The sequence below is a fragment of the Balaenoptera physalus genome (assembly GCF_965194825.1).
Source record: "Balaenoptera physalus genome assembly, chromosome: 1".
Classification (NCBI taxonomy): Eukaryota; Metazoa; Chordata; class Mammalia; order Artiodactyla; family Balaenopteridae; genus Balaenoptera; species Balaenoptera physalus.
The window spans coordinates 17,503,077-17,528,226 of NC_138882.1; the positions used below are offsets into that span (position 1 = coordinate 17,503,077).

Consider the following 25,150-nt stretch of genomic DNA (forward strand, 5'->3'; position numbering starts at 1 on the left):
AAAGGAAAGTTCTCAGAGTGTGGAGTGGACTTTGAGAGGACCCTCTTGATGATGGAGTCCAGGCCATACAGCTGCCATCTCCTTCTTTTGGTTTCTAGAGTGATGGGGTTGAAGGAGAGAGTAAGGATGTGCTATTCCAGAAGGCTCAAAATTTGAACAGGTTTATGGTTTCCCCAGGGCCAAGTCTATGTATTCATTCTTCAGTCATTCCTTCAGACAAATAATACTTTTGAAGTGCTTACTTTTTACCAGGCTAAACTCAGGATACAATGCGTCCTGTCTTTTAGCAGTTATCCCCCCTCTTGAGAGTTTCCTTAGAATACTTCTTTACTTAGAGGCACTCAGTGTCTTTCCTACAAGAAACTCTTAGTATTTAAGAATGTCACAATTCTGGCTTCAGTTGTATTCCCCACTTAAGTGGTTCTCCTTAAGCCATTCTGATGTTATCTTGGAACATTTTTGCAGCATATTCTCCAGTATACTAACTAAGTACTAGCCCAAAATTTCCCTTTAGTGCCAGTGCCATATAGCGTTCCCTCTACTTAAAATGGGTTGCCATTGTATGTGAAAGTCATGTTACTGGAACCTCTTACCCTGGTATCATTAGCTTTGTTATCAAACCAACTCACAGGCTACAGATGATTCTAACTACAACATTTGTCTCTTGTTGGGTGTTCCATTTCAGTGACTTTTATTTAGATAACATTCTTATTGTTTTTAGTTAAAATTAAACAGTTAAGGCCACATTTTATATGTACATCTATATTTCTGCATCTAGGTTTATTACTTCTTATATATCTTTGTATTTCTTTTACTATGGCCATAATCCACATACACCATAACACAATGGACTGGTCAAACAAGAAACCCCATTATTCATCCTTCAGTTTACATGTTGGCCTGCCATTTCCAACTTGTGCATTTATAATCAAGACTATAAATGTGGAAGAGGAGCACAAACTAAGAAAAAGATAAAACTATTAAGAAAAAGAAAGATATATAAATATAGAAAAAGAATTAATAGTAACTCAAATATAAAACTTTTGAATTTAGATGTACCTACCTAAAAATAGGAATATGTATACTGAAGTCAAATATAAATGACCTTTGAATAAGCAACTATTTAGGATTATTTATCCACAACTATTTTTTTTTAAAGTAAAGGGTTTTTGAAGTTTCTTATTTGAAAATAGCTAACACTAAGTATTTGCTATATGCCAGACACTATTTTAATTGCTTTATAAGTATGAACTCATGTAATCCTTTTAACAACCCTGTGAATAGGGTGTCATTATTTTTATATCATTTTATCTCTTTTTTTTTTCCCCTCTTGGTACTTTTTTTTTTGAACATATTTATTGGAGTATAATTGCTTTACAATGCTGTGTTATTTTCTTCTGTATAACAAAGTGAATCAGCTGTACGTATACATATATCCCCATAACCCATCCCTCTTGCGTCTCCCTCCCACCCTCCTTATCCCACCCCTCTAGGTAGTCACAAAAATCCCAGCTGATCTCCCTGTGCTATGCAGCTGCTTCCCACGAGCTATCTATTTTATATTTGGTGGTGTATATATGTCCATGCCAATCTCACTTCATCCCAGCTTACACTTCCCCCTCCCCATGTCCTCACGTCCATTCTCTACGTCTGTGTCTTTATTTCTGTCCTGCCCCTAGGTTCTTCAGAACCATTTTTTTTTTTAGATTCCATATATATGTGTTAGCATACGGTATTTGTTTTTCTCTTTCTGACTTACTTCACTTTGTATGACAGACTCTAGGTCCATCTTCCTCACTACAGATAACTCAATTTCGTTTCTTTTTATGGCTGAGTAATATTACATTGTATACATCTTCTTTATCCATTCATCTGTCGATGGACACTTAGGTTGCTTCCATGTCTTGGCTATTGTAAATAGAGCTGCAATGAACACTGTGGTACATGAATATTTTTGAACTATGGTTTTCTCAGGGTATATGCCCAGTAGTGGGATTGCTGGGTCATATGGTAATTCTACTTTTAGTTTTTTAAAGAACCTCCATACTGTTCTCCATAGTGGCTGTATCAATTTACATTCCCACCAACAGTGCAAGAGGGTTCCCTTTTCTCCACACTCTCCCCAGCATTTATTGTTTATAGATTTTTTAATGATGGCCATTCTGACTGGTGTAAGGTGATACCTCACTGTACTTTTGATTTGCATTTCTCTAATGATCAGTGATGTTGAGCATCCTTTCAAGTGTTTGTTGGCAATCTGTATATCTTCTTTGCAGAAATGTCTATTTAGGTCTTCTGCCCATTTTTGAATTGGGTTCTTTGTTTTTTGATATTGAGCTGCATGAACTGCTTGTATATTTTGGAGACTAATCCTTTGTCAGTTGCTTCATTTGCAAATATTTTCTCCCATTCTGAGAGTTGTCTTTTTGTCTTGTTTATGGTTTCCTTTGCTGTGCAAAAGCTTTTAAGTTTCATTAGGTCCCATTTGTTCATTTTTGTTTTTATTTCCATTTCTCTAGGAGGTGGATCAAAAAGGATCTTGCTGTGATATATGTCATAGAGTGTTCTGCCTATGTTTTCCTCTAAGAGTTTTATAGTGTCTGGCCTTACATTTAGGTCTTTAATCCATTTTGAGTTTATTTTTGTGTATATTGTTAGGGAGTGTTCTAATTTCATTCTTTTACATGTAGCTGTCCAGTTTTCCCAGCACCACTTATTGAAGAGACTGTCTTTTCTCTTTTCTCCATTGTATATCCTTGCCTCCTTTGTCATACATTAGCAGACCATAGGTGCGTGGGTTTATCTCTGGGCTTTCTATCCTGTTCCATTGATCTATATTTCTGTTTTTGTGCCAGTACCATACTGTCTTGATTACTGTAGCTTTGTAGTATAGGCTGAAGTCCTGGAGCCTGATTCCTCCAGCTCCGTTTTTCTTTCTCCAGATTGCTTTGGCTATTCGGGGTCTTTTATGTTTCCATACAAATTGTGAAACTTTTTTTCTAGTTCTGTGTAAAACTCCATTGGCAGTTTGATAGGTACTGCACTGAATCTGTAGATTGCTGTGGGTAGTATAGTCATTTTCACAATATTGATTCCTCCAATCCAAGAACGTGGTATATCTCTCCATCTGTTTGTATCATCTTTAGTTTCTTTCATCTGTGGCTTATAGTTTAATGCATACAGGTCTTTTGTCTCCTTAGGTAAGTTTATTCCTAGGTATTTTATTCTTTTTGTTGCAGTGGTAAATGGGAGTGTTTCCTTAATTTCTCTTTCAGATTTTTCATCATTAGTGTATAGGAATGCAAGAGATTTCTGTACATTAATTTTGTATCCTGCTACTTTACTAAATTCATTGATTAGCTCTAGTAGTTTTCTGGTAGCATCTTTAGGATTCTCTATGTATAGTATCACGTCATCTGCAAACAGTGACAGTTTTACTTCTTCTTTTCTGATTTGGATTCCTTTTATTTCTTTTTCTTCTCTGATTGATATGGCTAAAACTCTCAAAACAATGTTGAGTAATAGCAGTGAGAGTGGGCAACCTAGTCTTGTTCCTGATCTTAGAGGAAATGGTTTTACTTTTTCACCACTGAGAAAGATGTTGTCTGTGGATGTATCATATATGGCCTTTATTATGTTGAGGTAAGGCCTTTATTATGTTGAGGTCCTGTGGTATGTTTTTGGGTGTCTGTGAATTTACTATGATTTTAAGCAGGCTCTCTGCTAATGGGTGGGGTTGTGTTCCTGTCATGCTAGTTGTTTGGCATGGGGTGTCTAGCCCTGGAGCTTGCTGGTCATTGAGCGGAGCTGGGTCTTAGCATGACGGAGATCTTTGGTAGAGCTCTCGCTGATTGATATTATGTGAGGCCAGGAGGTCTCTGGTGGTCCAATGTCCTGAACTCGGCTCTCCCACCTCAGAGGCTCAGGCCTGACATCCAGCTGGAGCACCAAGACCCTGTCAGCCACATGGCTCAGAAGAAAAGGAGAAAAAGAAAGAAAGAAAGAAAAAATAATAATAAAATAAATAAAGTCATTAAAGCAAAAATGTTTTTAATTATTAAATTAAAAAAATTTTTAAAGTAATAAAAATAAAGAGAAGAGAGCAACCAAATCAATAAACAAATCCACCAATGATAACAAGTGCTAAAAACTATACTAAGATAAACATAAAAATCAGAAACTAGTCAGTTGCAGACAGCAAACCCCAAGGCTACACTTGCTCCCAAAGTCCACCACCTCAATTTCGGGATGATTTGTTGTCTAGTCAAGTATTCCACAGATGCAGGGTACATCAAGTTGATTGTGGGGATTTAATCTGCCGCTTCTGAGGCTGCATGGAGAAATTTCCCTTTCTCTTCTTTGTTCATACAGCTCCTGGGGTTCAGCTTTGGATTTGGCCCTGTCTCTACATGTATGTCACCCTCAGGTGTCTGTTCTTCTCTCAGACAGGACGGGGTTAAAGTAGCAGCTGATTAAGGGGTTCTGGCTCACCCAGGCCAGGGGGAGGGAGGGGTATGGAATGTGGGGCGAGCCTGCGGCAGCAGAGGCCAGCATGACGTTACAACAGCCTGAGGCTGCCGTGTGTTCTCCGAGGGCAGTTGTCCCTGGATCACGGGACCCTGGCAGTGGTGGGCTGCACAGGCTCCCAGGAGGGGCGGTGTGGATAGTGACCTGTGTCTGCACACAGGCTTCTTGGTGGCTGCAGCAGCAGCCTTAGCGTCTCATGCCCATCTCTGGGGTCCGCGCTGAGAGCCACAGCTCGCGCCCATCTCTGGAGCTCGTTTAGGTGGTGCTCTGAATCCCCTCTCCTCGCGCCCCAGAAACAATGGTCTCTTGTCTCTTTGGCAGCTGCAGACTTTTTCCCGGACTCCCTCCCGGCTAGCTGTGGTGCGCTAACCCCTTCAGGCTGTGTTCACGCAGGCAACCCCAGTCCTCTCCCTGCGATCCGACCGAAGCCCGAGCCTCAGCTCCCAGCCCCGCCCGCCCCGGCGGGGGAGCAGACAAGCCTCTCGGGCTGGTGAGTGCTTGTCGGCACCAATCCTCTGTGTGGGAATCTGTCCGCTTTGCCCTCTGCACCCCTGTTGCTGCGCTCTCCTCCGTGGCTCTGAAGCTTCCCCCCCGCCCACCCCCCATCCCCACCAGTGAAGGGACTTCCTAGTGTGTGGAAACTATTCCTCCTTCACAGCTCCCTCCCAGAGGTGCAGATCCTGTCCCTATTCTTTTGTCTCTGTTTTTTCTATTTTCTTGTGCCCTACCCAGGTGCATGGGGATTTTCTTGCCTTTTGGGAAGTCTGAGGTCTTCTGCCAGCGTTCAGTAGGTGTTCTGTAGGAGTTGTTCCATGGTAGATGTATTTTTGATGTATTTGTGAGGAGTAAGGTGATCTCCACTTCTTACTCCTCCACCATCTTGAAGGTCTCTCTCATCTCTGTCTTTCAAGTGAGGAAACAAGCACCCAGTCAGCTTGGCTCCAATGCAATCCTGCCTCAGAACAGAAGTCATAAAGTTTTCAAACCACCCTTGCAAATACCCTTAGTGAGACTCTGAGCATAATTTAATATACAAATGAACTTGGTTTCCTTTCTAGGTTCAGACTGACACTGCATTGTCAACTCAACGTCAACTAAAAGTTGTTTCTTTGGAAACATATACAAATAGTTTAATTGAAAGAATACATAGTAAATCCTAAATCTAGAGAAGAACACAAATAATAGAGAATGCTTTAGAATGTTTTCCTGAAAACTCATAGTGAACAGAAAGAAGAGAAAAACTCCTACAGCTCTTAGCCATTGCGTGTATGTTCTTTTGTCGAAACAGTGGAAATGATCTTTCCATCACAGAATTTTCTACATGCAATGAAAGCAAAGTTGGATCATGCAGGAATAATGCCAGGTGATCTTTTAAAACTGCCTATGAACTGTTGTTTATAGATTATGGAAAATCCCAAGCACTAGCCAGACTTAACTATGGTCTCATTCAGGAAATATTTTCCTGTATTTAATCAGCTTAGAGCTGATTATATAAAAAATATTTTAAGCTGAACAATATGTGCATAACCTTTCATTTCCATCTTGTCCTTCTAATCTTGGAGGATTTGTCCACTATAGTGTATCAGCTCCATCCTGCTTACCAACATTGAAGCTGGTCATGAGTATCTGCTGAAAAGCCTTAAATAACTAGATAAACAGTGCAGCTGCCAACCTAAAGTAATCCTACACTTAGGGGGTGAGTGGCCCAGGAAATTTGCTCTTTGTCATTTTGACTTGGGTTTGAAAATGGACCTGGGCTGCATTCCAGCTCAAAGAGCCATTCACTTCCAAAGAGTCCTAAATTGTCCCAAGGAGCTCATTTTGGCAGTGGATTATTTGTGTTTGGCTGGTCAAAAGCTAATAGCAAAAGCTGTCTGCTCTGGCACGCAAGGGCTATGGCAGCATTTAGAATTACATCCCCAGTGTTTTTTCTTGATGAGGTAATTTTTCAGAAAAGCTGTCCCCCACCCCCCCATTTCAAAAGTGACAATGTACAAGTGTCGTGCAGGTGGTTTTCTTGAGCTCATAAATAGCTTCCCATAACATGGTGGCCTGTTTTTTCCCATAACATGGTGGCCAAGGAATATTATGAACAAATGAGAACCAGCACCAGATTTTTTCCAAAACCAAAGCTGTCTTAATGGTGTGTTCACCTCTTCCTATACCAGAGGTAACAGTTATTGGTTGACTAGGGCCAAGTAAGAAAGTGGGCTTTTAAATAAAATAAGAGTGATAAAGGATTTGTGAAAGATTTTCTATCAGGGGATGTAGAGTATAGGTACTTGAAGAGTCAGTCCTTGCTTATCTACACAACTATAAATGCCTATTTTCTGACTCTTCCACTAGCCTGTGAGGGATCCTGGGAAGACACAGCTAAGTTTTGGTTACCATTAGTTGGAAGCTATCTAGCATAGTGCTGACACACTATAGATGCTCAAATGTTAGTGGAATGCACAGGTTAAAGTATAACACAGAATTAATTGTTGCTTCATTCATTATATTAGAGGAGGCCAAAACTAAGTACACAAGAAGATCCAAAGAAATGAGGGAAGAAAATATTATAATTTCTATTTATTTTTACCTCATTTGTATATCATTTAACATTATATTTTACTATCACCGTGTTACACATATAGAATTACAAGCAGATAACCAAAAATATATTGAGGATGCTTAAAATATTTTTACTGATGGGGGATACAATCAAGATCCTTTCAGTCCTGTTTCACTACATTATTGCATCATAATCAGTCTCTCATATGTGTCAATGGAATTTAATTTAACTTTTCGTTTTTTAAAATGGGAATTATTTATTTATTTATATATTTATGGCAGTGTTGGGTCTTCGTTTCTGTGCGAGGGCTTTCTCTAGTTGCGGCAAGCGGGGACCACTCTTCATCGCGGTGCGCGGGCCTCTCACTATCGCGGCCTCTCTTGTTGCGGAGCACAGACTCCAGACGCGCAGGCTCAGCAATTGTGGCTCACGGGCCTAGTTGCTCCGCGGCATGTGGGATCTTCCCAGACCAGGGCTCGAACCCGCGTCCCCTGCATTGGCAGGCAGATTCTCAACCACTGCGCCACCAGGGAAGCCCTAACTTAACTTTTAAAAGCACATGTTGGATAGACTATGAATAGATTTTTACCCTTGAAGGAAAGATGGAGGAGAAAGCTAGTGCTAAGATGTTTTATCCTGTTTAATCCTCACACCAACCCTGTAAGATATCTCCATTTTATAGGCAATGAAACAGAAAGAGTCAGGAAGTGCTTCCTGTACATCTGTTTTCTGGAATAAATTATACAGAATTGGTATCATTTCTTCCTTTTTTGGTATAATTCACCAGTGAAATCATCTGGGCCTGTTTTGGAAGGTTACTAATTACTTATTCAATTTTTAAAATAGTTATAGGCGTATTTAGATTATTTCTCCTTGTTTGAGTTTTGATAGATTGTGACTTCCAAGAAATTAGTCCATTTCACCTATTACCAAATTTATGAACAGAGTTGTTCAAAAAAATTCCTTTTTTATCCTTTTAATGTCCATGGGATCAGTAGTGATGGTCCAGCTTTCATTTCTGATATTTGTAATGTGTATCTTCTTTCTTTTTTCTTAGTCTGGTTAGGTGTTTATCAATTTTATTGATCTTTTCAAAGAACCAGCTTTTGGTTTTGTTGATTTTTTTTTTTTCTATTGACTTCCTGTTTTCAATTTCTACTCTGATTTTATTTTCTTTGGCATATTTTGGATTTAATCTGCTCTTTTTCTAGTTACCTAAATTGGAAGCTTAGATTAATGATTGTAGATCTTTCTTCTTTTCTACTATATGCATTCAATGCTATAAATTTCCCTGTAGGCACTGCTTTTGCTGCATCCCACAAATTTTGCCAAGTTGTGTTTTAGTTTTCATGTAGTTCAAAATTTTTTTTTTCTTGATGATTCTTCTTTGACTATGTATTATTTAGTAGGGTGTTGTTTAATCTCCAAATATTTCAGGAATTTTAAACTATCTTTTTGTTATTACTTTTTAGTTTAATTCCATTGTGGTCTAAACACATACTTTGTATGATATCTACTCTTTTGAAGTCGTTAAGATATACTTTATGGCTCAGAATGTGGTCTATCCTGGTGAATATTCCATGTGAGCTTGAGAAGAGTGTGTGATTATTGTTGGATGAAGTAGTCTATAAATGTCAATTAGATCCAGTTGAGTGATAGTGCTGTTCAGTTCAATTGTATCCTTACTGACATTCTGCCTGCCAGATCTATCAGTTACTTACAAAGGGGTATTGAAGCCTCCAATTACAATAGTGAATTTGTTTACCTCTCCTTGCAGTTCTATTAGTTTTTACTTCTTGTGTTTTGGTGCTCTGTTGTTAGGTACATACACATTTAGGACAGTTATGTCTTCTTTGAGAATTGACTCCTTTATCATGTAATGCCCATCTTTATTCCAGATTATTTTCCTTACTCTGAAGTCTGTTTTGTCTGAAATTAATGTAGCTACTCCAACTTTCTTTTGCTTAATGTTAGATAGTATATCTTTCTCCATGCCTTTACTTTTAATCTGTTTGTGTTTTTTGACTAATCCAAGTCCACTTTCAAATAACACTATATTGTTTCATGGGTAGTTCAACTACCTTATAACAGATTATTCCCAACTCCTCCCTTCCATCCCTTATAATATTGCTGTCATTTATTTACCTTATCCATAAGCTATAATCACTGATTATATTGTTGTTATTATTATTTTGAACAAGACCGTTATCTGTAAGATCAATTAAGATCTTTACCTTCATTTATTTCTTCTCTAATGTTCCTCATTTCATGTAGAGCTGAATTTCTAACGTGTATCAGACAGAGAAAGACAAATGCTACATTGTATCATTTATATGCAGAATCTAAAAATAATACAAACAAATGTATATGCAAAACAGAAACAGACTTACAGATATAGAAAACAAACTACTGGTTACCAAAGGGGAGAGGGAAGGAGGGAGGGGCAAATTAGGGGTATGGGACTAAGAGTTACTAACCACTATGTATAAAATAGATAAACAACAAGGATATATTGTATAGCACAGGGAATTATAGCCATTATCTTATAATAACTTTTAATGGAGTATAGTCTGTAAAAATACTGAATCACTATGCTGTACACCTGAAACTAATATAATATTGCAAATCAACTATACTTCATTTTTTTAAAAGAGGAAAAAATTAGAAATAAATTTTTTTAAATATCCAAAATGATTTATTATAGTAAAATAAAAAAAAAAGTAGTTAAAAATATCAAAAGTTTAAGATCATTTGCACAAAACAAACCTTTTCATTTACTTTTTTGAAACCTAGATTATTGTTATACATATATATTTATAAAACTTAAACCATCCATAGTTCTAGTCTTCAGGGTTCATCAAGTGCCGACATTAAAAAATCACTATCATGCTTCTCACATATGCCTAACTTCATACATTCAAGTTTAAGAGTAATATGAATTACTTACTATTGCAAAATGTTCCCGATATGTCATGCGCCACTCTTGCAAACATTATGTTGATTCCTGAGTACCCCTAGAATCACAATTACAAATAAAAAGAAAGCTAGAATATGGATTTCAGCACCACAAGAAAATAATACTTCATTATATAAAGTTCTATTGCATTCATGCTATCCAAAAGGAAGGATTTTATTCGAATTAATTAATTTGTCTTTTATCTAAGCATTTTTTTTTCTAAGCATTTTTATCACACAAATTCTTTTCGTGCTCGAAAGCAGTGTCTGTTACAACCTCTTATCCTTCATGTCACTTGGGCTTTGTCACTTTTGTTTCATAAACACAAAGCAACAGATGTGGGGCTTTTCCCTGGGGCCTGAATAGGCTTGTTATTAAGCCCTGGGCTTATTCATAAAAGCAGATATTTAGGGTTGGGGCTCTGTTGTACCGGAGTGGAGAGCCAGATCCCTAGTGACAGAGGTTCCTGCATGTTCTTTAATACATTTATTTTCTGTGTGTTTGTAAGGTAAGAACCCTCTAAAGAGGTTGACCCTGGGCAGAGGTCCTTCCTTCCAGGGTTTTCTTAAGAAAAATAAAATTGTCCAAAATCATTTCCATTGAGGATAAGCCTGCTTTACAAAGGAGAAACATATGCTTTTATGTAGTCTGACCATTTATTTACAGTATCTACTGTCGATTTAGTACTTTACCTCTTTAACGACTTTGACTGTTTCACATGCATGAAAAGCATTCGTTTCTATCCTCAATCAAATGCTGCTTCTTTGGTTACTCAACAATAAATGATTTGTTCTCTCTTCCTTCTGAACTTCTTCAGCATTTGTTTGAATCACTTCTGTGATACTTACCACAGGTGGCCTTCTATTATGATTATTTGGGTATAACACCTTTCCTTTTTCATTCATTTAGTCAACAAATATTATTTTGCACAAAACAAGGTACCTACCCATATGAAGCTTACCATCTCATGTGGGACACAAAATAAATATATAGTATCAAAGAATGGTAATTGCTATGAAGAAAATAGAGCCATTTAAAATGATAGAAAGTTTCAGGGGTACTATTTTATGTGCAGGTAGTGAGGGAGGGTCTCTTTGAACAGGGATGTGACGAAGAGAAGGAATGAACCATGGGAATAACTGGAGACAAAGCTGTCTAGGTGGAGGCATCTCTAAGTATAAAGACTGAGAGGCAGAGTGTTAAGTAAGCAGAGGTGTTGCTAGAGACGATTCAATGAGGGGAAATGTAGACGAAAAATCATGTCAGAAAAGGAGCCAAATGCACCATCATCAAGATCAAGGAGAAACATGTAGATTGTGAGCTCTGTGAAGACAGGTGGCTATGTCATTGTGTTGCTCAGAGCTTCTCCAGGCTGCCATCCACAGCTCGTAAAAACTACGTGTTTAAGAAAGTCTCCATATATCTGGCTTTCAACTGATAAATCTTACCTGCTAATTTTGTTTTATTTGAGGGCATGATGGGAAATTTGAAGTACAGTTAAATGATATCCATCTAGCAATTTAATATAATTTAAATTATAACCAAAATAACATAAGAAATCAGCATGACCTCTTTGGTAATTGTTGATCTTTTTCCTCCTAGGATTTCCAAACTGTATTGCCATCATTTGATCTCTTCTCAAAGTATGGAAAATTGTATTCAAAAGCTGGACAAATTGTATAAAGGTATGCATTTTTGCTAAAAGGTACTTCAAAAAAATGCTATAGTAAATAACATAAAAAATCAAATGAGATTGATTTAACTAGCAAGCATTTAAAAAAAAATGCTATAATAATATTTATACATAATACAACTCCATATATTTCTTTCATTCTAGTCTAATGGTTTTCAACATTCAAAAATCATGGATTTTGTATTTCAAATCTCTGCTCCAAAATGAACTCAAAGTAGAACTTAAAACTACCTGAAGTACCCTTTCTCTTTAAATTAATTAATACAGTAAATAAATAGTTTTACACAATATAATGAGAAAGTATTGATGGTGTCCAAAAGCTAAAATATTTCTCATTACTGTATAGATACAGTATAGTTTAAAATACTATATTCAATATGTGTGTTATTTAAAGTGAGAGGTGCCTTTAGTGGATTCCAAATAAATAGCATCTTGGGTCTCTGATGACCAAAGTTTACAGACTAGAGAAGAACAGAGATACCCACATAAAATTCAAGAACACAAAATTAACTCTCAATGAATGCTGTATTTAATTGCTAAGGTGCTTTAGAGTAGAGAAGTGATTACAATCAAAGGGAGGCTAATAGGAGGTATTCTGACATCAGCCAAATTTAAAGGAGATATTGAATGAAGACAGAAAAGATCACTACAGTTGAAGGAAAAGAGGCAGGAATGAGAAATCAGGCTAGTTAATTCCCCAGGGTTCCTCCCACACCAAGAACCAGGGAAAGCTCTGGTCTGTTGGAAAGAACACAAAGTAGATGCAAGCAACTATGTTCCTTAGATTTAGTTAGTATTGCCTCTCCCACATTTATAACTTTGGATGCTCCAACTGGAAGTCAGTATGTTAAATGTAGATAGAAATGACCACCTTTTAACTCCTCCAAAGGAATATATGAGGGGAAATGTGAAATACTCTGAGTTAATGGAGAAACATACATATAATGCTGAGTGGAATTACAGTTTCAAAGGTTTATAAAATAAGTACCATTACCCATTGGAACATTTATCTAGTATTTGTGACTCACAGCATGAAGTAGTCTAAATAAAATTTTTCATATTTGTGTATGATTTCAGATTTTAATTCAAAGATACATCCTGTTCATAATGGCCAAAGGTTGAAAATAACTTGAATACTCATTAGTATATGTTAAGTTAAATAAATGCTAAGACACATGAAATGCAATACTATGAAGACATTAAAAATGTTAACATAGATCTTTACCTATTAATTTCAAAAAATGCCTCCAATATATTTCTAAGAAAAGAAAGCTGGGTTCAAAGGAAACTATGTAGTCTGATTCCATTAAAAACATGTATATATGTGCGTGTGTGTATGTGTGTGTGTACACACACATATGTATAATGTGTATGTATGTATAAAAAACACACTTGTATGTGCTTATTTATGTATTACATATGTATGTATACATTCGTATAATGCAAAAATGTTACTGGTAGTTATCTCTTGATAGCGAGATTAGGGGTACATTTTGGGGGGATATTTCTTTATGGTCTCACTTTTTGAAATTTTTATCTAATCAGACAAAAGCAAATTGTTAAACAATAGGAACTACTTGCTCTTCTCTACCAATTACAAAAACATCTTGACTTTATTCAATTCAACCATAATAATTCAGAGACAATTATCTTTTTTTCTAAAAACATCTTGACTTTATTCAATTCAGTCATAATAATTCAGAGACAATTATCTTTTTTTCTGAAGACAAAATAATGACTTGCTAAATTATTTATAAGAAAGACAAGGATGAGTAACAAATGTTTCACATTACTTTTCATTAAAAAGAGTGCACAGTGCACAGATACAAATATGTGAGAGATGTTTTTAAAAAGTGTTTGCTAACTCTTCTCTTGAATGTTTAACTATTTTGTGAATTGAAAGTGTTATCAAAATGTCATCTCCTCCTCTTAGAAAGGAAATTAATATCTAGTGCTTAATTTTGGTAAGTGAAGGGTAGCAGCCTTAGCTGATGCTCTCCTATTAAGATTTAATTTCACCAAATACAACACAGTGCTTCTGCACTTTGTGAAGAAGGCCGAGACAGGAACACTTGCACCAAAGTGTTTAATAAAGATGCCGTGGTAATTTTTAGAGCTATCTATTTGATTGCTTCATCTTCAAGGTAGTTCATCACTTCGCTATAATTCACCCGACATTGCCTCGTACACCCACACTACACTTGCCCGTCAGTCCGATTAGAAATAGTGATACCTTTATCAGATTAATCTTTCTTTCCTTTAGCATGTCTGAGTTTAGGATAAGCAGAGCCCACACCTACCCATTTTGATTAATGCAATAAGACTTCAGCCACTGAAATTACACAGCGTGAATTAGATTTTAAACACACATATTTTAAAATCTACTCCCTGACTAGGATAATATGATTCCTTTTAATTTCTTTAATTTTTCTGTATAACTACTCATTTTTGTAACCTTTGATAGTTTCCCAAAGGCACCTTTGTTTAAATCAGAAGATGCTATATCCCGTCAGCTTGCTCTGCCATCTTTTCAGCTCCATTCATCTTTCCAGACAGAAGAGTCTCTTTGAATATTAGAATGGAGAAAAATTAGCACCATAAGATGAAATCATTGGTTAGTCCAACATCAGTGTGAGTTTCTTGCATTATGTGCTTCTCACTTTTTTCACATTCTTCTTTGCGATGGGCTTTGGCCGAGGCTATCATTCTGCTAAAAAGTGGTTCAGTTTTGAGGCCATATATGATTAGTTTTAATGGAATTATTTGTTATGCATGAAAAATAATGTACTTGCTTCCCCTTTTCATAGGAATTTGGCATAGGCATGACTCAAGTAGCCGAGAAAAAAAATAAAAATGAAAAATAAGTTTGGTTAGTACCTGAATTGGGAAAGGGGTGAAATTCCATGGTCTTTTTCCAGAGGAAATATGGTGTCAGCCGCTGTGTAAGGAAAAGGAAGATACATGAGGGGAGAGTAGTAATCAGGCATAGAAACTACATATGTGCCTGTTAGGGTTACATTTTTAATTCAACAAGAAAAATTACTACACCTTGTTATTCAGTTTGGCACTATGTGAATTTATAACCCTTTTCAGTTTAGTCATAGTGAATTGGCAAGAAACAAAACAGAAAGCAATATATCTTTAGTATCTTTATCCTTTGACTAAAGATGATATAACAACCCACTTGCCTCTAGGAAGACATTCTGCTGTGTTCCCTTATGACTGAGGCAGGCTGGCTGAACACTCTGTGTGTCTGGTGGCACACACCAGCAATGTTGTTGACCAGGACCTGCAGCAGTGTAGACAGAGATCAGAGAAAAGGGTAATTCCAGCAGGGATAGAAATGAGTCAAATCAGGGGTGTAGCATCCTAGACTCTTAACTGAGCTTAACTCTGAGGAATATTTAGAGAATTTGAGAACTCGTGTTATTGGGTTCTTTTTCTCCTTTCATTTTACTGTTTTGATTTTAGAAAAAGAGACAAAATGTAAAAATGAGGCTATGGTGTGAAGTGTGTTGAATAGAAGACCCCACTGCCTGGAATCCTGGATTCTACTTTGATGGCTGCTGAACAACCTTGACACAAGTCTCTAAACATTTGAAGTATTTCCTATTCTTTCTCTCTCTTTCTCTCTCTCTCTCTCTCATTCTCTCTACCTCCTCCCTTCTCTCTCTATCTCTCTCTCCTCCCCCTCCCCCCATCTGTCCAAAGAAGAAACTGGAACCATCCCTGGTTCGTTAAAAACTCTACAGTTCTAAAAGGAAAATACAAATGAGGAGCCTACAGAAAATACACTTAAACCGTACTTATTATGATTCAATAAACTAATATTTTACAGCTGACTACTCATGAATTAATTACAGTGTGAAAATATATATATATATGGTGTGTGTGTGTATGAACAGTGGGTCTTTTACCTCTGAGAATGTCTGTCACAGCCACGGCCACTGGTGACCAAAAGTGCCACAGATGTTTCCACTGAAGTGGCCATATTCTGACCCCGTCATCCTAGTCACACCAGTGTTGGGAGCCCAAGCGAAGGGCAGCTAGCATGAAGAATGAGTGATGAATGGTTTGAAGAATGAATGGGGTAAAGTGGTATGGTATGAAAGCTCTGCTCTGAGGGAAACAGTGACTTGTCAGACCAGTTCGAACTCCCTCGGGATGTTGAACTTGAGACACAGAGACACAGACCCCGGTGAGTGTGGCAGCAGAAACATAGACACCCTCAGACGGAGAAGACATTTGCAGGTCTCTACTGCAAAGAGGTCATCTGCTTGCAGGGTCTATCCAGCTCATTGTATTCACTTAGTAAGTGGTTTCTGATTGAAAAACAAGTGTCTGACTGATTAGATTATGAAATTTTAGAGTATGCCTCCTAGCCCTTTGAATCTTTAATAACAATTCACAATCTATTAGGTGTTTTGAAGATGCTGGGTGAGTTTTGTTAATTGTGACCTTAGCATGAACTTGTAAGACAATTACTGGAATTAGAAAGAGTCTGAACATTGCCCACTTCAAAGCTACATGACAAGTCGGTGATTCAGTCTGTAACCTTGCCCTTCTCATTATGATAGTCTAAGCTAGATTTTTTTAAACTCTTTGGTATAATGAGGTATTATGTGAGAGGTTATGATTTGTGAAGCTTTATATGAAAAGGTTCATTTTTAAAAACGTCTTTAATGCTATTTTTAAGAAAACAGTTAACATTCATTTAGAGCATTCATTCAATAACATTCATTCAATTTGGTGAATATGTTGGGAATTATAGTAAGTATAGGTTTGTAGAAAATTCAAATAAGTAATAAAGACTTTTTTAAAAAAATAAGACAACATTTATTGCAAGGAGGAATTTGCTGCCATTTGGGGATAGGAGAATAGAAATAGAATGGGAAAATATTATTGGGTGTTACACAAAATAACAGAAGAAAGTTATGAATTACTTTATCTTGTAAAGTGTAAGGAAGTGAGTGGAAGTAGCTAGATTTAGAGCAGATCAGGGTCCTTTGAAACATTATGCGTTGCGTCTATACCAGATGACAAAATGGACAATTCAACTCTCAAACTTCATTTACTCTGGGAACAACTGATGAAAAACAAAAACAAAAATGCAAGATGATGTTTTTTGCTGAGTGGGGAGTCTATAGCTCGGCCTCTTGTTATGATGGGTTCTAACTCTACTAAGCCAAGTTTCGCTCTTCCCCGATTATTTTTTTCTTCTTTTATAGGATGTATTACTTTATAGTAAAGGAATCAATAATTCCTGTTCTTTTCTAATAATAATCTTAGGAGACTGGAATCTTATTCTAATGCTGCTGCTAGGACTCACAATATTTTGGGAATTCATTCTTTTAAAATAACTTTCAGCATTAGATTATGAGCTATTGCATAGTCTTAGTGCTCCAAAGTTTCCTGTCCTGGAAATTCAGAAACAAAACTGTGAGTGACAGAAAATTGTGAATTGGCCTGCCCCAGTCTGCAAGGTTCACATGTAGTGACCTACCTTCCTCTCTCTCCTCCCTTTCTCTCTCATGTTATATCACTACACCCAAGAAAAATAATTCCTGCTCTGGATATATTCTTGAGAACTGCAAAGTATTTCATGATTCAGAATGCCAGTTTTATCTTTCTCACTGTTACCCAAACTCGTGCATGACTCAGGTGCTCTGTAGCCAATCCGTGTAATGTATTTGTTTTTCACCACCACACTCCCTGCTCCTCCCCCCCACCCCAGCACTCACATAAGTTCCTGATAACTATAGAGAGTATCCAGATGAGCCAAAAATGCCTTTACATTGAGGAGAAAGAAGAATGAAATACAGACTCTTAGTAGAGAATATAGTGGGGGAAAGCAGTCTGTTGCTTCTTGAAAACTACTTAACTACATCAGCTTATGTACAATTTCTTTCCTACATTCCCAATATGAGCTAATTCTGTATGAATATTGACCATTAAAACATCAAGAGCCCTGTGGATGTTTAAAGGCATATACCTTGAGAGTATTCAGAACTGGACCCTCCAGTACTTCTGAAATCAAAATACTCATCAACTTTCGTGTAGTTAATCAGGTAATGCCTTTCTTTCCTGCTGGTCTCTAATTCCTTTGAGGGCAAATACTGTCTCTCTTGATAAATGCCCTCTATCCAACATCAGGCAGAACACCAAGCACCGAATAAAATACCTGTTGGATAAATGTTGTTAAGAAAGTTCCAAAAATGTTTCAAGAAATAGAACCTATAAAATAATAGCTTCCTAAGAAAGTGCCTATAAAGACACCATCACTCATTTGAATGCACACATTATGGAGTGTTATTTTTTAACTAGTCCCATTAATTTGTAGTTATGATATAGATGATTTTGGATATAAGTTTAGATATACACTAAGTTGGCTGATCCTGAGATCAAGTTATGATTGATACTTGGGTAAAGTGTTTCTTCTGGGAAGTAATCTTTTTTATCTGTAAGTTTTTTAGTAGTTATCCTTATTTGTGGTAATATATTGTTGTGGGTGTGAAGTCAATATTGCATTCTTACCTCAGGGAAATTGTGAATTTTGTTACCAATTGTATCCCCTTTTTACTCTGGTCCCTCACATTCATGGCCGGCCTCTCACAGCTATATGGTGTCCATTTCATGTGCTAATCTTGTCTTCAGTCTCATTTTTTTTTTCCTCCAACTCTTCTTTTAATTTTGCCCCGATTTTCTCTTCCATTTTATTTTCTTTTCCAGTGTAAAGCGGCTCAAAACCTTTTAGGAACAAAGTGAAAGCACAGTAAAAAATAAATCACAAATTTTTTTGTAGAACTTATGTAAGATCATAGTGATGCCTGAAAAGCAGTAGCACTGCTGGATCAATAGAAGTCATTTGGTCCAAGTTCCAGTTTATAATAAACCACTACATAAAGAATCAGAATAAAATTGTATTGCAAAATGAGTGAGTAAATGAATGAAGAGCACAGGAGAATGTTGTTTAGTTTGGTCTGTATTCCATGAGTTAAACTCTGTTAGCGCCTGTCTTTAAGTTCATCTAAAACTACAACTCAACACATCTTTGTGTTACATCTTCAACAATGAGCTTTCTAGCTCTTCTGTAGTAAATGAACTCTTCCCTCACTTAACGCTCTGAATGAAAGACTCTAAATGAGAGCAATGACATTAATTTGGACTGAGAACGTGACTGATTTTTGATGCGTCCTAGAAAGAGCCCACAATGCCAAAACACTTTTCTGTTCTCCCATTTTATAATCTCAAACTTTTTCCTGTGAGAATGGAGTGAAACCCCAACTTGATCTGTGGTTTGTACTTTGCTTGCTCCTTTGGGGGTTCAGTGTCCCCAGCAGGCTCCCTCACAGAGCACAGTAGAATAGTGCTAAGCACTCTTCCACTTGTAAATACTTCAACTCCTTAATGAGGAAATGACCTTGCAGCCGGTGCTAGCAGATACAGCCACTTATCAGTACATTGAGTTCAATGTATAGTTTTCAGCTGCTTATTCGTGATGTGGGATGCAGTTCATTTGCACACTGTGGCATTAAACAATCCTTGCCACAAAGTGAGGTCAGTACATTAAGAAATCCTGATTTTAGGAAATGACAAAAGTGCACATACTGGTAGGGATAAATCACTGATTCAAATAGAGAGGAAGCATACACTGTGTGTTTTACGCTAAGCTGAACAGTTACTTTGCTGCCTTGTAGGGGGAATTGTAAGACCATACGAATTGCAAGTAAAGCCCAAGCTCCTATGAGGATATCTAATAATGATTATTTAGTAGGCTTGAAGTATTCCATAGTCAATGTGTTTTCCAGCTGGAAATTAGTCTGTGCTATTTAATGTATTTTCAAGGCATTCATACTTAATTCCAAACAACCTAATAGAAATTAGTTTTCATACCTCTTTTCATGTGAAAATAATCCAATTGAATGAAACATAAAAAATAGTTTTTAAAAAGTAGTCCTTCATTCATACTTAATATTGTAAATTAATAACATCACTGACTAGGAGAAAGGAATATGTACAACAAGATCATTTTGTGATTTTTGGAACCTGGATAGTTTACTCATTCTTTGCTCAACAAGGATTCAATACAGAATCTTTCATCTTTGAGCATTACTGTATTAAAAGTAATGTGACCAGAGAAATATTTTAGTAAATGGAAGATGAAATTACTTCCCTTAAAGAGTTAAGTCCAGTTGACATGAAGAATCTGAAGAGTAATTAAAAGCAAAACAAAGTTATTTAGTATAAGAATTTTTTTTAAAGTTTGTTTCATGCCTAAAAGGTAAGCAAATAGGATTAAAGTGAGATGGGAATAGTTAAGAAAAATTTCTTGGATGGGACAAATGTTAAGACCTAATAGTAATAAGGATCTTGAATTGACTGAATTGAAAATTTGAACAAGAGGGTTATCAGGCAAAGAAAATTACATAAGCAAAAGCATAGAAACAGAAATGATCAAGACGTATGCAAAAGGAAATTTTTAAAAATCTTAACTGGACAAATAGCAAAAGAAGATTAAAATAGTTTGATTTGAATTGAACTTAAAGAAGGGAGTTAACAATTTTTTTATTGAAGTATTGTTTGTATACAATATTACATAAGCTACAGCTGTACAGCCTAGCAATTCACAACTTTTAAAGATTATACTCCATTTATAGTTATTATAAAATATTGACTATATTCCCTGTGCTGTACAATATATCCTTGTAGCATATTTATTTCATATGTAGTAGTTTGTACCTCTTAATCCTCTGCCCCTATACTGCCCCTCCCCTCTTCCCTCTCCCCACTGGTAACCATTAGTTTGTTTTCTAGATCTGTGAATCTATCTCTTTTTTTGTTATATTCACTAGTTTGTTGTATTTTTTTAGATCCCACATATAAGTGATGTCATATAATATTTGTCTTTCTCCTATTTGAGCAGTTCTGATTTTTTAAACACCGCAGGACCAAGAAACCAAGCATAAAATGGCAGCTAAAAGACTGAGAGGTGAAGTTGACCTTGTACAGTCTCCTGGGGCTAGAAAGATATAAATTGGAGTTCAGGTCTATGTAGGAAGCCAGGGCTTGAGAATGATCAAGATCCAAGAGAATTAAGAGTGAAAAGAAATGAATCCAACATTCAAGACCTTTTTTTCTTGAGGCATTTGTGATTTGTGAAAAGCACTCTAAAAGCTGAGACACTAAGCAGAGCTTTTGATAGTCTCCAGATTATGTGAGAAAACAACATCCAGTTTCTTCCAAGGATGAGGATTCTTGGTAAATATATTTTCAGGTGGAACTTGGAAGTGCTATCCTAGTGCAAGAGTAGGCAAAAAAATACATTATCATCTGTCTTAGTTTGCTCAGGTAGCCATAAGAGAATTCCACAGATTGGGTGGCTTCAACAACAGATATTTATCTTCTCACAGTACTGGAGGCAGGAAGTTCAAGATCAAAGTGCCAGCATGGTTGGTTTCTGGTAAGGCATCTTTTCCTGGCTTGCAGATGACTGCTTTCTTGCTGTATCCTTACATGGCCTTTCCTCTGTGCATGTACTTCCTGATCTCTTCCTCTTCTTATAAGAACACCAGTCCTATTGGTTTAGGGCCCCATCTTTAAGACCTCATTTAAACTTAATTACCTCCTTAAAGGTTCTTTCTCTAAATACAGTCACATTTGAGATGGGGGATAGGGCTTCAGCATATGAATTGAAGGGGGTGGGAGACACATTTAGTCCATAACATCATCACAAAGATGGAAACCTATCTTCAACTTAATCACACAATAGGTTAAGGTGATTGGCACTTCCATTAACTGTTGTCCAGAAGCCAAAGTAAATTTTTTGAAAGAGCATCTTGAGCCATTACATGTTTCATAAACAATGAATATATGCAATGAAAAACAAAAGAACAAGATAAAACCTAAGGAGGGGGGAAAAAAACCTTAATGAAATGGAGATGAGTTATCTACTTGATAAAGAGTTCAAAGTAATGGTCATAAAGATGCTAACCAATCTCAGGGAAAGAGTGAATGAACACAGAGAGAACTTCAACAAAGGGATAGAAAAGATAAGAAAATAGCAAACGGAAGTCACAGGACTAAAGAACACAATAACTGAATTGAAAAATACTAGACGAATTCAACAACAGACTAGATGAAACAGAAAAAGAATCAGTGACCTAGAAGGCAGGGCAATGGAACTAACATAAAGCAGCAAAAAGAAAAAAGAATTTAAAAAATTGAAGATAAGAGACCTATGGGACAACATCAAATGGAACAACTTTCACATTATAGGGGTCCTAGAAGGAGAAGAGAGAGAAAATGAGGCAGAAAACTTATTTGAAGAGTTAAGGGCTGAAAATTTCCCTAACCTGCCTGCAAGGAAAAGACATCCATATCCAGGAGGCCCAGAGAGTTCAAATAAGGTGAACCCAAAGAGATCCACAGCAAGACACATTATAATAAAAATATCAGAAGTTAAAAGTAGAGAATCTTAAAAGCAGCAAGAGAAAAATAACTTGTTATGTACAAGGGAACCCCCATAAGATCATCAACAGATTTTTCTGCAGAAGCTTTGCAGGACAGAAGAGAGTGACATGATATATTCAAAGTGCTGAAAGCAAGAAACTTCCAAGGCTATGATTCAGAACTAAAGGAAAGATTAAAAGTTTTCCAGACAAGTAAAAATTAAAGGAGTTCACCACCACTAAACCAGCCTTACAAGAAGTGTTAAAAGGACTTCGTTAAGCTGAAAAAAGGGGCACTAATTAGTAGCAAGAAAACATAAGAAAGAAAAAATCTCACTGGTAAAGGTAAATATATAGTAAAGGTAGTGGACTAATCAATTATAAAGCTAATATGAAGGTTAAGAGGCAAAAGTAGTAAAAATAACTATAACAATAACTAAAGAGATACAGACACAAAAATGGTACAAAATGTCACACCGAAGACAAAATGTTGGGGGTGAGGAAAAATGTAGAGTTTTAGAATGTTTTCAAACTTAACTTGCTATCAACTTAAAATAAACAGATATATATATATATAGATATAGATAGATAGATATATGTAAGAAAAAAGAGAGAGAGCTCAAAAAATAAAATCAGAAATTAAAGAGAAGTTATAGCTGATAGTACAGAAATACTAAAGATCATAAGAGACTACTATGAAAATGACAACAAATTGGAAAACTTAGAAGAAATGAATAAATTCCTAGAAATGTACAATCTTCCAGGACTGAACCATGAAGAAATACACAATCTGAACAGACTGAACACTAGTTAGGAGAGTGAATCAGTAACAAAAAATGTCCCCTTAAACAAAAGTCCAAGACCAGACAGCTTCACTGATGAATTCTACCAACCATTCAAAGAAGATTTAATACCTATCCTTCTCAAACTCTTCCAAATAATTGAAGAAAGAATGCTTTCAAATTCATTTTATGAGGCCAGTATTATCCTGATACCAAAACCAGACAAACACAGCACAAAGAAAGAAAATTAGAGGTCAATATCACTGATGAACATAGATGCAAAATCCTCCCCAAAATTGCAAACCAAGCTCAACAATTAATTTATGAAAAAAAAGGCAAGAATATACAATGAAGAAAGGATAATCTCTTCAATAAATTGTGTTGAGACCACTGAACAACCATATGCAAAAGAATGAAACTAAACTACTATCTTACATCATACACAAAAATTAACTCAAATGGACTAATGACTTGAATGTAAGACCAGATGCCATAAAACTTCTAGAAGAAAACATAGGTAGTAAGCTTCTTTTCATCAGTACAATGCTGAGTTTTGGATCTGCCTCCAAAAGCAAGGGCAACAAAAGCAAAAATAAATAGGTGAACTACAGCAAAAAAGTTTCTGCACAGCAAAGAAAACCATCAACAAAATGAAAAGATAATGGGAGAAAATATTTGCAAATCATAGATAGGGAGTTTATTTCCAAGATATATGAAGAACTCACACAACTCAATAGCAAAAAACAATCTGATTAAAAAATGGGCAAAGGATCTGAATAGACATTTTTTCCAAAGAAGACATACAGATGGCCAACAGGTACATGAAAAGATGCTCAACATCACTAATCATCAGAGAAATGCAAATCAAAACCACAATGAGATATCACCTCATACCTGTCAGAATTGGTATCATCAAAAACACAACACTTATATGTGAAATCTAAAAAACAAAATGAATAAATGAAACAAAACAGAAACAGACTCCTAGATACAGAGAACAAACTAGTGATTGCCAGAGGAGAAGAGAGTGGGGGATAGTGAAACAGATGAAGGAAATTAAGAGGAACAAACTTCCAGTTATAAAATAAATGTCATGGGGGAATATATACAGCATAGGGAATATAGTCAATAATACTGTAATAACTTTGTAGAGTGACAGATGGTAACTAGACTTACAGTAGTGATCATTTCATAATGTATTAAAATATCAAATCACTGTGTTGTATACCTGAAACTAATGTAATATTATAAGTCAATTACACTTCAATTAAAAATGCAAATTAAAAACACAATAAGGCAGCAGTACATACTATAATTTCTACAATTTGAAAAGAATGACAAAATATTATAAATAACTCTGTGCCTGCACATTTGATAACCTAGATGAAATAGACCAATTCCTCAAATGACACAATTTGCCAAAACTAACACAAGAAGAAACAGGTAATCTGAATAGAACTCTATCCCTTAAAGAAATAGAATCAATAATAAATAACCTTCCAAAAGAGAAAACACAAGGTCCACTTGGGTTCACTGGTGAATTCTATCAAATATTTAAGGAAGAAATTATACCAATTCTCTACAACCTCTTCCAGGGGATAGAAGCAGAGGGTATACTTCCTAACTTATTCTGAGTCCAGCATTACACTAACAGCAAAGTCAAATACAGAAATTTCAGAAAAAGAAAATTACAAGCCAATCTCTCATGAACATAGATGCAAAATCCTCAACAAAATATTAACTAATCAAATCCAAAAATGTATAGAAAGAATTATACATCACACAAAGTAGGATTTATCCCAGTTATACCAGGCTGGTTCAACATTTGAAAACAAATTAATGTAATGCATAATAACATCAACAGACCAAAAAAAAAAAAAAAAAAAACACATGATCATATCATTAGATTCAGAAAAAGTATTTGACAAAACACAACACCCATTTATGATAAAGCTCTCAGTAGACTAGAATTAGAGGAGAAATTCTTCAACTTGATAAAGAATATCTACAAAAAACTTTCATCTAACATACTTAATGATCAGAAGCTAGAAGCTTTCCCATTAAAATCAGGAGCAAGACAAGGATGTCCCCGCTCACTCCTTTTCAACATAGTACTGGAAGTCCTAGTTAATGCAATAAGAAAATAAAAAAGAAATAAAAAGTAGACAGACTGGGAAGGAAGAAATAGAG

At 36.1% G+C, this 25,150-nt stretch overlaps 1 protein-coding gene across 3 annotated transcripts in view; it reads left to right on the forward strand.

Moving 5' to 3' along the window:
• SPATA17 (spermatogenesis associated 17) overlaps nt 1–17,951 on the forward strand; it is a 193,913-nt gene extending 175,962 nt beyond the window's left edge. For all 3 annotated transcript variants that reach the window (XM_082427491.1, XM_082427492.1, XM_082427493.1), the window contains 2 exons: nt 11,640–11,722; nt 15,202–17,951. In XM_082427491.1, coding sequence (XP_082283617.1) covers nt 11,640–11,720 — 81 coding nt within the window. In that variant the 3' untranslated portion in view covers nt 11,721–11,722; nt 15,202–17,951. The remainder of the gene's footprint in view (nt 1–11,639; nt 11,723–15,201) is intronic.
• The last annotated feature ends 7,199 nt before the right edge of the window (nt 17,952–25,150 follow it).